This window comes from Zootoca vivipara, chromosome 3, assembly GCF_963506605.1.
Source record: "Zootoca vivipara chromosome 3, rZooViv1.1, whole genome shotgun sequence".
Classification (NCBI taxonomy): domain Eukaryota; kingdom Metazoa; phylum Chordata; class Lepidosauria; order Squamata; family Lacertidae; genus Zootoca; species Zootoca vivipara.
This window is the reverse complement of record NC_083278.1, coordinates 95,328,738-95,341,386: the sequence shown is the minus strand read 5'-3', so window position 1 is coordinate 95,341,386 and position 12,649 is coordinate 95,328,738. Positions and strand designations below refer to the sequence as shown.

Genomic DNA, 12,649 nt, shown 5'->3' with positions numbered 1-12,649 from the left:
TGAGAAAGTGCCGTGGGCACCAGCCACAAAATGGCTGTTATGGGGGTGAGGCCTAACACAATATAGCTGCTGTGGAAAGTGTGGAAAGTGTGGCCTCACACAAAATGGCAGTGGTAGTTGGTGCCATTTGGGACTGGAAGAGGGCAAGGTGACCCAACACTTAGGGGAGCCAGAGCCAATGACAGGCAGAGCCAACTCATTCTAGTTTTGTTCACATCTTCCTCCCTACAAGGGCAACACTGTGGCTAAGAAACTAAAAACTGAGCCCTGGACTGGATGCAAGTATGTTATGTACTTATGCTGACAGATTTAATATTAGTCTTTGTTCAATCTGATAGCAATTAGTTTTCGTTTCCATTGGGGCCTTAGATTTATAGGATAATGCAGGTGTTTTGATTGTTTTTTACTGCCTGTGCTGTTTTGAATTGCTTGCATTTTGCTGGTATTTTGCATGCCTGAATGTTTGTTTTACATTCTAGAGGTTTGTTGCTTGTGGTGAGTGACAAATAATACATAAATAATTGGCTATAAGGATTTCTGCCTGTTTCAGAAGCTTCACCATAGCCGTTTCAAAGGTCTTTTAAGGCTTTGAGGTCTAGTAAGGTTTTGCTTGCCTTGGCTGGAACTTGCTGTTCTACGCTTGAGAAGCATGATAATAATTTGATCACTATTGCAAGTGAAGAATGTTTTGATTTCTTTGTTACTGTGATTTTTTTTTTTTTTGCTTAACTGCCATGCTGTTAATCTAGGCACATATGCCATCTCTTTACCTTAATGTCTTTCAAGAAAAAAAATATTTGTTGAGATGATATGCCATGAAATTAACCCTCTGAAACAACATCTCCTCAAATTTGAAGCCATCCCATACTTAGGGAAACATTCTTTTCTCATACAAACACGGATTCTTCACCTCTGTCATCAAGTCTCTAGCAGATAATTTTCTAGAACTTCGCCCAATGTTTTAGGACTGGGGTTGAGCTGAAAGTCTTCAAAGGATCCCTGCTAGCCCAATAATTTTATTGTAAGAGGAGGGTCTGCAAAAGAGAGGGACTGTTAAAATGGTCAAACCAGTTTAGAAGCCCTGGACAAGTGTCCTCTTTGTTTTTGTAAATAAATACAATGTTGCTAAACACCAAAGACATTTCCAGTGACTCCTTCCAAAGGAAACCAAACCAGAATTAGTTCAACACCCCTGGAGCATCTTATTGCTCTGAGAACTGAGGTGAGCATTAACAGCACTATCACAAGTGTCTCCAATGATCACTCCAAAATATGAATCAAATCTCACATTGCTGCATTTTAAGCCACATAACAGTTTGCATTCGTCTAGCGTTGACACCACCTATTCAGTGGAAAATATCTCTCTCTGTGTGAATTAACTTTCTCCATCCTAAGTTACTCTGTTGGACCAGCTTTTAAGATAAACAAAGGGAACTTTAACTGGCAACTTGATCTTCAAATTGCTTTTCTGGCAGGATATCAATGGGGCTTCTGTCAAGAAAAGCAATGACAGCTGGCACCTCTGAACCTCATTGTTTCAACGAAGGTCAACATTGTGGCTGGGTTCCACACACACCTCCCAGTTCAGATCAAATGTGTTTTGTTTTCAGGAGATGAAATCATGGTACTGTCAGGGCAGCACTTTAGGGCAGAAATCCAGGGCCCCACTCCATAGGCTAAGCAAAAGGGCCTCAAACACAGCAGTCCTGTAACACATTTTCCCCTCAAAGAATCCTGGAAACTGGAAACTCATAACGTGCTCAGAGCCACTCAGTTCTTTCATTTTACCTGTATGCCTCCTGCACCTGGTCCATCTTGGAGGTCTAGAAAAAACAAACCAACCCCAAAGCAGATCCAAATAACCTGAGGCCTGCCCACCCCGGTAACCATACTAACCATGTGATCTTAGCTTATTGAATTTTAAGCAGCTCTCAGATTTGTTTGGTAGAAATTGGACCAAGCCTGCCTGCGCTTGCAATGGGCCAGAGACAAGAAGTAGCACAAAATTGAATCAGTTTGGCCGAGATACTTTATCTCTCCTTCTCTCTCTGTGTGTGTGTGCAATGAATTTTACATTTATTACAGATACCATGTTGCTGCCAGTGTTCCTTTGCAGTAAAAAAGAGGAAGCCAGCAAAACCATCTACCAGCTGAAAAGATTTTGCCCTTGCCCAGTCAAGGATCTCAAACTATGTCAACTTCAGGCTGCTTAGAGTAGACCAGCACTAGATATGTGTGAGCTGAGCCAGCTATGTAATTTTATTTACTATTAATTTTGATCTTGCTTTTGTATTGCATATATTTTAACTCCATAGGTGCTCATCCGATCACTTAGGTCTGTGAAACTTGCACTTTTACAAGTGTTTGCACCCCACTTGCAAGAAATTGGTCCTTCAGCCCACTCTTTGGAACTCCTTGCCCATTGATATTAGGCAAGTACCTTTGCTGTATTGTTGCTAGGTACCCCTGCAATGCAGGAATATGCAGCTGTCCCATACGGGGATCGAACCTGCAAACTTGGCGCTATCAACCCCATGCTCTAACCAACTGAGCCATCACTGTTACATTTCAGAAAGCCTACCCAGGCATGTAATGTTAGCATGCAGTTTTAACAGGTGGTTTTAATCAATATAATAGTTTATCAATTACTCGTTTTTTAAATATTTTTTAACAAGTTTGTTTGTTACCCACCCTTTACCCTAAGGTCCCAGGGTAAGTTACAGCATTAAAAGACAATATGATAACAATTTTAAACAACTTACAACCATGAAAATGAGGTGTGTCCTAAAAACATAATCTCAAGTGTCAAAATGTATGACAACTTGTTATGTAACCAAATGTTATCTAACTTGTTTTTAATGTTTGCTTTTATCTTTATCTTTTATTTTTAATGTTTGCTTTTATCTATATTTATCTATATTAATAAATAGTTTAGGTTGTCTTTTGAACCTCTTAGCAGCCTACTGTTTGAGTGTTATATAATCAAATAAGTAAATAATAATGAAGTATAATAGTATCATAATATTTAACTTAACGTGTAATGAATTGCTGTTCCAAATACATTGCTTTATCACATAGCTGCCAAGTTATCCCTTTTTTAAAGGGATTTCCCCTTATGCTGAAAAGGGAGAAAAGGGAAAACTTGGCAGCTATGCTTTATCATGATAATTACTTGGTGTTTATTCTGAGCAGCTTTGGGCACAATGGAAAAGCAGCTTATAAGGAAACTAAATTAACCACTGGTGCTTGACTGGGTCTAAAGTGAATGTACGGTAACATCAATGAATAATCTAGGGCAGCCTTAGCCAATCTGGTGCTATTGTGAACGACAACTCCCATCAATACAAGCATAACTAATGGCCAGGGATGATGGGAGTTGTTGTCCACAACACCTGGGAGGAATTAAGTTGGCCACCCCTGATCCAGGCATTTCAATGTTGTCTGTCTGGGGGGGAAAGAAGTAAGAGTTGGTCTGTGTTTAGAACAGGGGGGGGGCAACCTTTTGGGACCAGTGGCCACATTTTGAATTTTGGGAGAGTGCTGGGGCATAACCCAAAATTAGATAGACAACTTTACGCTCACCATAAGTCAGCTAAGTTCTCTAGGTCCTGATTGTAGAGATTGCACAACACTGATTTTACACAAACAAGCACATATGTTGTTGCTGTCTTAATAAGGAGGGAACATTCCTCACTACCAGGAAAAATATACAAAGTGGCCACATGACAACCACTCCCATTTGACAGAAACCAGTTAGTGTCATGAGGCTGACAGAGAAATGCTGGGTTTCCACAGGTCAGGAAAAGGCTGGAGGCTTGAAATGCAACTGACTTCTATTCACAGAAAGTAACAGAGGCATCTCTGTGGCTCGACTCCTTCAGCTTGAGACATTGCTGGAAAACGGACCTCTGGCCCTGCCTTTCCCCTCCAGCCTCTCACTCTGGAGACCTCCCCAACAGAGAGATTGCAACATGGGGATGGGCCTGCTTGGCCCTTTGTTTGGGCTCTCCTGGAGCCAGGTTGTGAGAGGAGGAGAGCAGCAGGATTGAGATTGCCCTGCTACGGGATGGCAGGTGCCTCTGATTCCTCCCTGTGTCTGTGCTCACACTGAGATGCTTAGCCTCCAGCCCTGTCCCCCCCCCCCTTGATCGCTCCAACCAGGGCCGGCGCTACCATTAAGGCAAGCTAGGCAGTTGCCTAGAGCGCCAACATGGAGGGGGCGCTGGCCAGCCTGGACTTGTTGTTTCTGATGCGCAAAAGGTTTTAACAATTTGGTTGGTTCTGAATATCACAAGGGAAGAAATGGAGGTGAATTGTGGATGGGGACAGCCTCTCCCCATGTGCTAACTTAAAGCTGTTTTCTTGGAGCCTGAAAGCAGCCTGTTCCCGAGTAGACAGAGGGAATCCTAAAGGCATCAATCTGTCAGATGTGATTGCATCTGAGGACGTCCTGTTCTGTACGAGATGGTCTCTCTGCCTTTTGGCCTTTGTGTTCCTGCTGATCCTTGCATATAAACAGACAAAACTTAATTCTTTGGAAAGGAAATTGAGAAGCAGAAAAGAATTAATTCAGGTTAAGTAAGAATGTGGTGTGCAGGGAGGGGGGAGGCCGCCGGTGGGGCCATGCAGCTCCCCAGCTCGCTGCACTCGCTGGGACACCCCTGGGGGACCGGCACCCTGTGTTTGAAATATGATTGCCCGGGGGGCGGGGCGCCAGAAGGCCTAGGGCGCAAAAAACTCTAGCACCGACCCTGGCTCCAACCTCCTGCTTCTACCACCTCCCAGCTCATCCCTCCCCCAGTCTCCTCCCTGATGTCCCGCCACGGACAATGGGGTCTAAGTCCTCGTCTTCCCTGTCCTCGCATGGGAGCTCCTGGGTGGGAGACTCCTCCCACTCCTCCTCATCCAGCCAGTCCCTGACAGAAGGCAACTGCATGTTTTGGCCCATAGCTTTCTTTCAAGGCAGGCTAGAGATGTACTTTCCCCTCCCTCAATGAAAGCTCGGTGTCTTGGGCACCTGCTCAGGTGTTCCAGTGAAAACCTTTGAAGGTGCCATGGTGCACAGCTGATCTACTCTGGAAAGCAATAATAGGAAAAATAACATCTTCTTACATAACAGATCTAGGCACCTTCTGTTTTATTCAGAGTGGCATCTGCTGACTTTGGGGACCAAGCTGCATTTTCATTCCCTTCTTTAAATATTTTTTGCTTTGCTGTCTCAGTTAAGGCAGAATAAAATGTGTTCTGCTTTCTTTCATGCAGATCTGTCTAGCAGCAGCTCATGGGCCATGTCTGCTCTAAGGTAATGTCATCTGGTCCTTGGCAGCCCTATCCTATTTTAGTTAAGGTATGGCACTTTTTTTGCTGAGGAAGCTGCCTTATATCAAGGGCATAGGCAACCTTCGGCCCTTCAGATGTTTTGGACTACAATTCCCATCATCCCTGACCACTGGTGCTGTTAGCTAGGGATCATGGGAGTTGTAGGCCAAAACATCTGGAGGGCCGAAGGTTGGCTATGCCTGAGTCAGACCCTTGGTCCATCAAGCTCAGGTTGTCAACAGTGATTGGCAGCAGCTCTGTCGGGTTTTGAGAAGGGGTCTTTCCTAGCCCACCTTGGAGATGGCAGAGATTGAACCCAGAGCCTTCTGTATGCAAAGCAGATGTTATTCTGCTGAACTGCAGTTCCCTTCTTGCAATTTTGAGAGCAGTACTGTAAGAATAAAGTATTATAGTTGCCCCATGTTTTAATATTATGTAACTGTCTTTAGCTATTTGATTACTGAAACAACAAACACAAAATGTTATCTTAAATAGTGCATTAGATACAAGCCAAGTGTGTCAAATTTATTTCTTATTCACTTAGTCTGGACCAAGGAAATAGATACAATTTTTAAAATGAAAAAAACGTACTGGCATATTTTACATAACTTATTTTAAAACTATTTAATTTTTGGTAACCAATTTAATTCAAACACAGACAGTATTATAATTGTTTATTCGCTTCTGAGAAATGCCCAGCACTCCAGGAGAAACAGCCTTTGAGGAGCACATCATCCAAATATGGCATGGCCTGCAAGATACAAAGTAAAGAAGCATAAAACAGAATCAGTAGGAGACGATGACTTTCTTAGAACCATTTGGTTAAAGCAAGAGTAGCCGATGTGGTGCTGTCTAGATGTTGTGGACTACACGCTCCATCAGCCTCAGCCAGCATAGCCAATGATCAGGGATGATGGGAGTTTTAGTCCACAACATCTGCAGGGCACCATCTTGGCTAACTTTTGAGTAAAATCAACAAGCTCTCTACAGATGTTCAAGAATTGGAATAAAGCAACAGGTGAGGGAGAGCAGCCTGCCAGCTCTACCTTCCCCAACCTGTCAAACAGTTGGAGAGCTACTGTCTGAAGTGGGAAGTTCCCAGCATGATGTAACCTGTACTGGTAAGAGCCATTGTGGTGCAGTGGTTAGAGTGCTGGGCTAGGACCTGGGAAACCAGGGTAAGCTGCTTTTCATAAAATGCAAACTGAACCAACATTCTCCCCTATCCCAGTAGTCTCTGGCCACTATGATTCAAAATTCACACTTCTACAAATGTTGTGATCTAGTTCTCCAACTGATTTTTAAAAAATATTAGGTGAAAACATGTATAAAAATGCATATAAGTGAAAAATTACACAAAAAGTTAGGGAAAGTTGCTTGCAAAAATGTGCAAAAAACTGCAAACAGAAATGTGCTTATTAGGAGAAAATTGCATTAAATTGCTGCTGAATTTTCATGGATAATTTTATTTATTCATTCATGGAAGCTGCTGCAGAAATTTGGAGAACCAAAGGTAAGTTTCGAAAGATTAGAAAGCAAAACTGACAAGAGTCATCTACAGTGGTGCCTCGCTTAACGAATGACCTGCTTAACGAAATTTCCGCTTAACGAAAGGATTTTTTGAGCGGAGGTTGCCTCACTAGATGAATTCGTTTTATGAAAAATCCATCTAGCGAATCACGGTTTCCCATAGGAATGCATTGAAATTCAATTAATGTGTTCCTATGGGCAAAAAAAAAATTCAAAAAAAATTCAATGCATTCCTATGGGATTCGCTAGATGAATTTTTCATTATAAGAAAAGACCCATGGAACGAATTTAATTCGTCTAGCGAGGCACCACTGTATCTCTAACCTTGAGAGAATTTATCAGACCAAATTGTTTTAACTCTACTTCAGTGGCCTTTCTCCCAGTCTTAAAAGTTAATCATGCACGGAACTGTGGGCCAGGCAAGATAAGGCAAAAAGCTAAATAAATAAGTGCTGCCTTTTTCCTCATTGTTTTGCAAGCAGCATCTAAAATAAATTGAGTGGTGATGATGAAACACCTGTTCTGCTGCTTCAGCCCACACTCAACATCAGTTTTCTGTTTTGTTTTACAAGGAATTAGTTGGTGGCTGAGTCAGCGCTCATTCCCCAGTACCTGTTTGCAGTAGCAAAGCTCAGCCATGAAATACGCCCACCGACTCTAAACAAGAATGTTTCTTAGCTGATAGTCTTTACAATTGAGCAAAAATAGCCAGTGGGGGTGGGCAGATGGGCTTGGGAAATATGCCCTCAGAGGAATACGCTTCTTGATCATCCCCCTCCTTGTTTGTATATTCATTCTGTTTATTCCCTTCTTCCAAAGGAAACCAAGCCCAGGTAAGCACTGTATGTACCCCTGAAAGTTTTCAACGCTTTGGGGGAGTGAGGCAAGCATAGCTCTACACAACATAGGGAAGCAATGCAGCTGAATTGCACCTCAGGAGAAAGAAAGATAATGCCATACTTTTCAGCAGCTTCATGCTTCCACAGGCAGAAGAAAATGGTATGCTGGGTAAAGGATAATGAAACAGAAGAGATGGGAGTTCAGAGCACAAGAGGCAGGATGGACAGAGAATGACCAGTAGGCCCATTGCAAACTAAGGGGCTAACTCATGCACACAATTTTTTTGCAAAGCACATGACATAAATCACATAAAGATGCTGTCCTTTATTATTTCCCCATTTAATCTGGCATTACTGTGAGCGCAGAAAACATAAGTAAAAAACAAATAAATTGTGGAAAAAGTAAATATGGATTAAAACAGGAGGGAAATATGGGCTGGTATTTTGAGAAGGACGTCATCATGCGGACGCTATGAAAAACTGCATCCATGCGCAGAACCGAATCCATTATAAACTGTTGTGCAGAAGTGTCCCTCATTACTCCTCCAAAGTTGACGTGTAGAGAGGGGTAGAATTACAGATTCCTACAGTTCAACATTTAGGTGCAATGTAATATATTATTATGTTTTTGTGGGTGACAGACCTTTTAATCCCTGTACAGTACCCAGCAAATGTTAAAATATTATAAGCCAGGCTGTCTTCCTGATGAAGCAATCTCCTGGCAAGATGGACCATTGAAAGAGGGGAAAGGGAAGGGTAATGACCCATTAACAAAGCCATTAAGAAGGCTAATAATAATAATAATAATATTTATACCCTGCCCATCTGAGTTTCCCCAGCCACTCCGGGCAGCTCCCAGCAGGTACCTCAGTTTAAGAACAGTCCGGTTTAAGAACGATTTGGTTTACACTGAGCCTAGGGCTTGCCAATCGGAAGGTCAGCGGTTCGAATCCCTGTGATGGGGTGAGCTCCCGTTGCTCAGTCCCAGCTCCTGCCAACCTAGCAGTTCGAAAGCATGTCAAAGTGCAAGTAGATAAATAGGTATTGCTCCGGCGGGAAGGTAAACGGCGTTTCCGTGCACTGCTCTGGTTTCTCCAGAAGCAGCTTAGTCATGCTGGCCACATGACCCAGAAAAACTGTCTGTGGACAAACGTCGGCTCCCTCAGCCAGTAAAGCGAGATGAGTGCCGCAACCCCAGAGTCGTTCGCAACTGGCCTTAACTGTCAGGGGTCCTTTACCTTTACTTTTACCTTGCAAACTTTACCTCAGTCTAAGAATGGAATCCAAACGGTGAAAGGGAACTGGTGGCAGGAGGCCTCATTAGGGAAAGTGTGCCTTGTTTTAAGAGCCGTTTTGGTTTAAGAACGGACTTCCAGAACAGATTAAGTTCATAAACCGAGGTACTACTTCTCGCAGTGAGGGAAGCACCAGAAGGCCCTTGGAGCTAGACCTCAGTGTCTGGGCTGAACAATGGAGGTGGAGACGCTCCTTCAGGTATACTGGGCCGAGACTATGTGCTCCATCCCAGGTTCTGGATGGCTAGCCAAAGACAACACCAGAGTTTCAGGAAGGGAGTTTCAGGATTGCAGTGGGCATGGTGTAAGCTGGAAGAAAGATAATTACAGTTTGCTGGAGAAAGGTGGGAGTCAGAGCACAATGTGGGCGGACAGTTGAATCTAAGGAAGAGTCCAAGGGAGAAACGGAACCCTATTGGACTGTAATGCTGGATGCCCCTCCATCATAGGCTCAGATTGTATAGATATGTAGATAAACCATATATCATAAAGACACCTCAGTCTCCGCTGTTCCTCATTGTCCAAAAGGAAACACAAACCTGGGCTAAAGAGTGCCTGGAACTCCCTGTAATCTCTGCTGTGGAGATTGGCAATATTGTGTGTCACACTATATTACGAATTAGCTTACTTTTTTCCTGGAAATGCCTCTTTTCCCTGTTTTCAGGAGGGGCAATTGTTATCCAGGAGGCCCTGTCACTGATGTACTCATGCTTCACTATTTTAAAAATCTCTGCCGAATTGCGGTTAGAATAGGGATAATGTCTTCTCTGAGGCCTGAGCCAGGCCGTTTCGGTCTTTCCTTCCAGCAGGCATCCAGGGTCCCTCATCTTGTTATATTCAATCAAGACCTTTTTCTCATCTTCAGCCATGTTGGTCAGTTGGAACTTCTCTTTATCCCGAGAGGAATTCCTGCTTTTAAAAGCACAGCAAAAATACAAGCAAGCCTCAGTAACTTGAAATGCTTTTAGTCCACGTGAAAGCAGGACACTGTAGCCCTGCTCAGTTGCTATAGGAATGAAACCTAAGATACAGTTGTGCAACAGAAGATGGTACAACCAGCTCTCTCCCTCCGCCCCCATGCTGATCAGTATTACTGTTTCTGGGATCAAATAATAAGGATGCTTTAAAACAAGATAAGAAACTCATGTCCAGGGGCCACCTTCCCTTGTGTGCAACCTTCTGAGGGCCGCATGCTAGAGGTGGGTGGGACCAGAGGCAAAAAGTGGTTGTAGCGATGATACTCCCACACCCCTCTCTGTCTTCCGTTCAAGCAAGCAAGAGGCATTATATGAGTTTAAGGTCCCATATCAGCCAGGCAAAAACATTCAAGGAGAGTGTGCTTAGGGAAGAGGCATGACCTGAGGAGACTCCTAAGGGCCAGGCAGCCTAATCAATGATCAGGGACAATGGGAGTTGTAGTCCACAACACCTGTAGGGCACCTTGTTGGCTACCTTTCGGTTAAACCCATCATCTAATACAGAGCTTTCCAAACTTATTTGGCCTACCACCACCCCTTTTCAGAAAGAAAAAATATATTCAGCATTCCCCAACTCAGTCTGATCCACCCCAGGGGCAGGGCTGTCGCCACAGCCTGCCTACCATTGGCCAAATGGGCAAGCTGTGATCTATTTCCCAAGCCTGGGAAGCCGAAAAGGGTTCACCCAAGCCCAGAAAAAACCCTCACCCACAGCCCAACCACCAGATCCAGGGGAGGTGTTGTTGCCATCCCACAACATGCCCGACCTGGTAATAAGCATTATTACACAACAAACAGGTGTTGTTTTTTTAAAAAAAATCTCTTCTTTATGCTTCCACTGCCCCCTTATATTTATTCAATGCCCCCCCAATTGCACCTAAGGCTAATTCTGCACCCCTGGATAATTCTAACACCCCCCCAGGGGGTGGCATCACCAGGGCCGTCTCAAGCATGTCTGGCACCCTGGGGCCGTGGTGCGGAGATTGCTCCGGAGCCCCCGCACTGCTCCGTTTCTTGCTGCGGCTGGTGGGCTGGCGCAGCGTGCAGTACAGTTTCTGCACGGCTCCACCGCGAGGCGCTCCCCCAACCGGGCCGGCGCCCTAGCGCCCCGCGCCACACAGACTACCCCTAGAGCCAGCCCTGGGCATCACACAATATGGGAAACACAGATCTACTATTTCAGGGATAAATAATTCTTACAGATGATGCATCTAAATTGTGAAGTAGGCTAGAAATGAACTCTTTTAAAAAAGGTACTTGACCATCCAACTCATGAAGGGGTGCTGGAAATGCTCCTTTTCGAAGCACCATTTGATTTATAGCTGATTCATGATAGAAATGATAATTTGTGTGCAGCCTAGGTCTCCAGAACAGCCTTTCCCAGCTGGTGCCCTCCAGACGTTTTGGACTGCATTTCCCATCAGCCCCGCCAGCAAAGACAGCGGCCAAGAATGATGGGAAGTGTAGATCAAAACTGGGGAGGGATGCTCTGGCAAACCATGGTCAGCATGCCAATCTTGATTAGGTCATTGTTTCTTAGATTACATGTATTGTCAGAAAGTACTCCTATATTCTTCCCAATATGCTGGAACTAGAGGTGGAGGCCTCCTATACCAGCTCAACCTTTAACCAACACATACCCTGCAGTGCTCGGATTTCCTAAGAGATTGAGTGGGACTCCCAACTTAGATCTCCTGATGGAAAAACAGAGACTGTTTAGAACTTCAGGAAGTTCCATAGATGCTTAGCAACTGGCAATTCAAATAACCAGCGGTTGCCTTCTGTGCCAGCTTTTAAAACCTTGCTGAGAACTTTTATGTGCTGCCAGGCCTATGTAGACAATTAAGAGCTCATCCCCCACAATGGTCTATTCATGTCTATTTTTAATTTCTTTTTGCTTTAAACTTATTTTTAACTTTCATTATGTTATTGTTTGGTTTTATGTTTTTATATTCTTGTAAGCAGCTGTGATGTATTTTTACGATACAGTAGAATATAAATATTTATAAATAAACAAATCATGACTAAATTAGCAATAAGGCTTCTGTTTACCTGTCCAACCTTGTTGTCTTTAAAAAAAATTGGTAAGGAAGAGGGCTTTGTAGTTGCTGCAAAGCCTCTAGATCTTGCATTGATAAGAGTGTGAGGTTTCTCTGAACCTAGTGATATACAATAAAACAAGGACAAACTAGATAAGATACTATTTTACCTTCCAACTCTCTGCATAGTATCCCCTCTAGGGCAACATGTAGCTTTAGAGGAATGATTTTCTGGTTCAGGCATGAGTGGCATAAATTGTATATTTTGTGCAATGAACCATTTGGGTCCAGGAGACCTTAGGGACTGCCTGAGCCCTTATAGATCAGCTCAATCGCAGAGATTGAGGACTGTTATTCCATTTCCCCCCACCATGTTACAGAGGCGTGACTGGCCTCAGTTTAGTCGCTGGCTGGCTGGTCCTATGCTGTGTAGAACATACTACCAGCAGATATTCAGCAGGCATCCTCACTTTTGAACATCTCTTGAAGACATTTTATGCCCAAAGCCCTTTGCAGCTGTTTAACATCTTACTGAGTACCCAGGCATGTTAACGATGGTTTTGTACAGCTTTTGATGGGTTTTTATATTACTGCCCTGATATTTCATATTTCATGCAGAGTTAGTGACACCCCCCTATCCTCAAACGCCT

The 12,649-nt window shown here is 43.7% G+C and overlaps 1 protein-coding gene across 1 annotated transcript; it reads right to left on the bottom strand.

Moving 5' to 3' along the window:
- Positions 1 to 6,050: 6,050 nt before the first annotated feature.
- Positions 6,051 to 9,852, bottom strand: SPATA45 (spermatogenesis associated 45). Its single transcript, XM_035110515.2, has 2 exons — positions 9,612 to 9,852; positions 6,051 to 6,070 (listed from the first exon to the last, which is right to left on the bottom strand). Exons 1-2 carry the CDS (start codon positions 9,850 to 9,852, stop codon positions 6,051 to 6,053), a joined length of 261 nt encoding a protein of 86 aa, XP_034966406.1.
- Positions 9,853 to 12,649: the final 2,797 nt, after the last annotated feature.

Excerpts from the sequence above, each read along its gene's own strand:
- SPATA45 (XM_035110515.2), bottom strand. The coding sequence starts at position 9,852 with ATGGCTGAAGATGAGAAAAAGGTCTTGATTGAATATAACAAGATGAGG. Across the intron at positions 6,071-9,611 it reads GAGGCATTTCCAGGAAAAAA|GCCATGCCATATTTGGATGA; the intron begins GTAAGCTAATTC and ends TGTATCTTGCAG.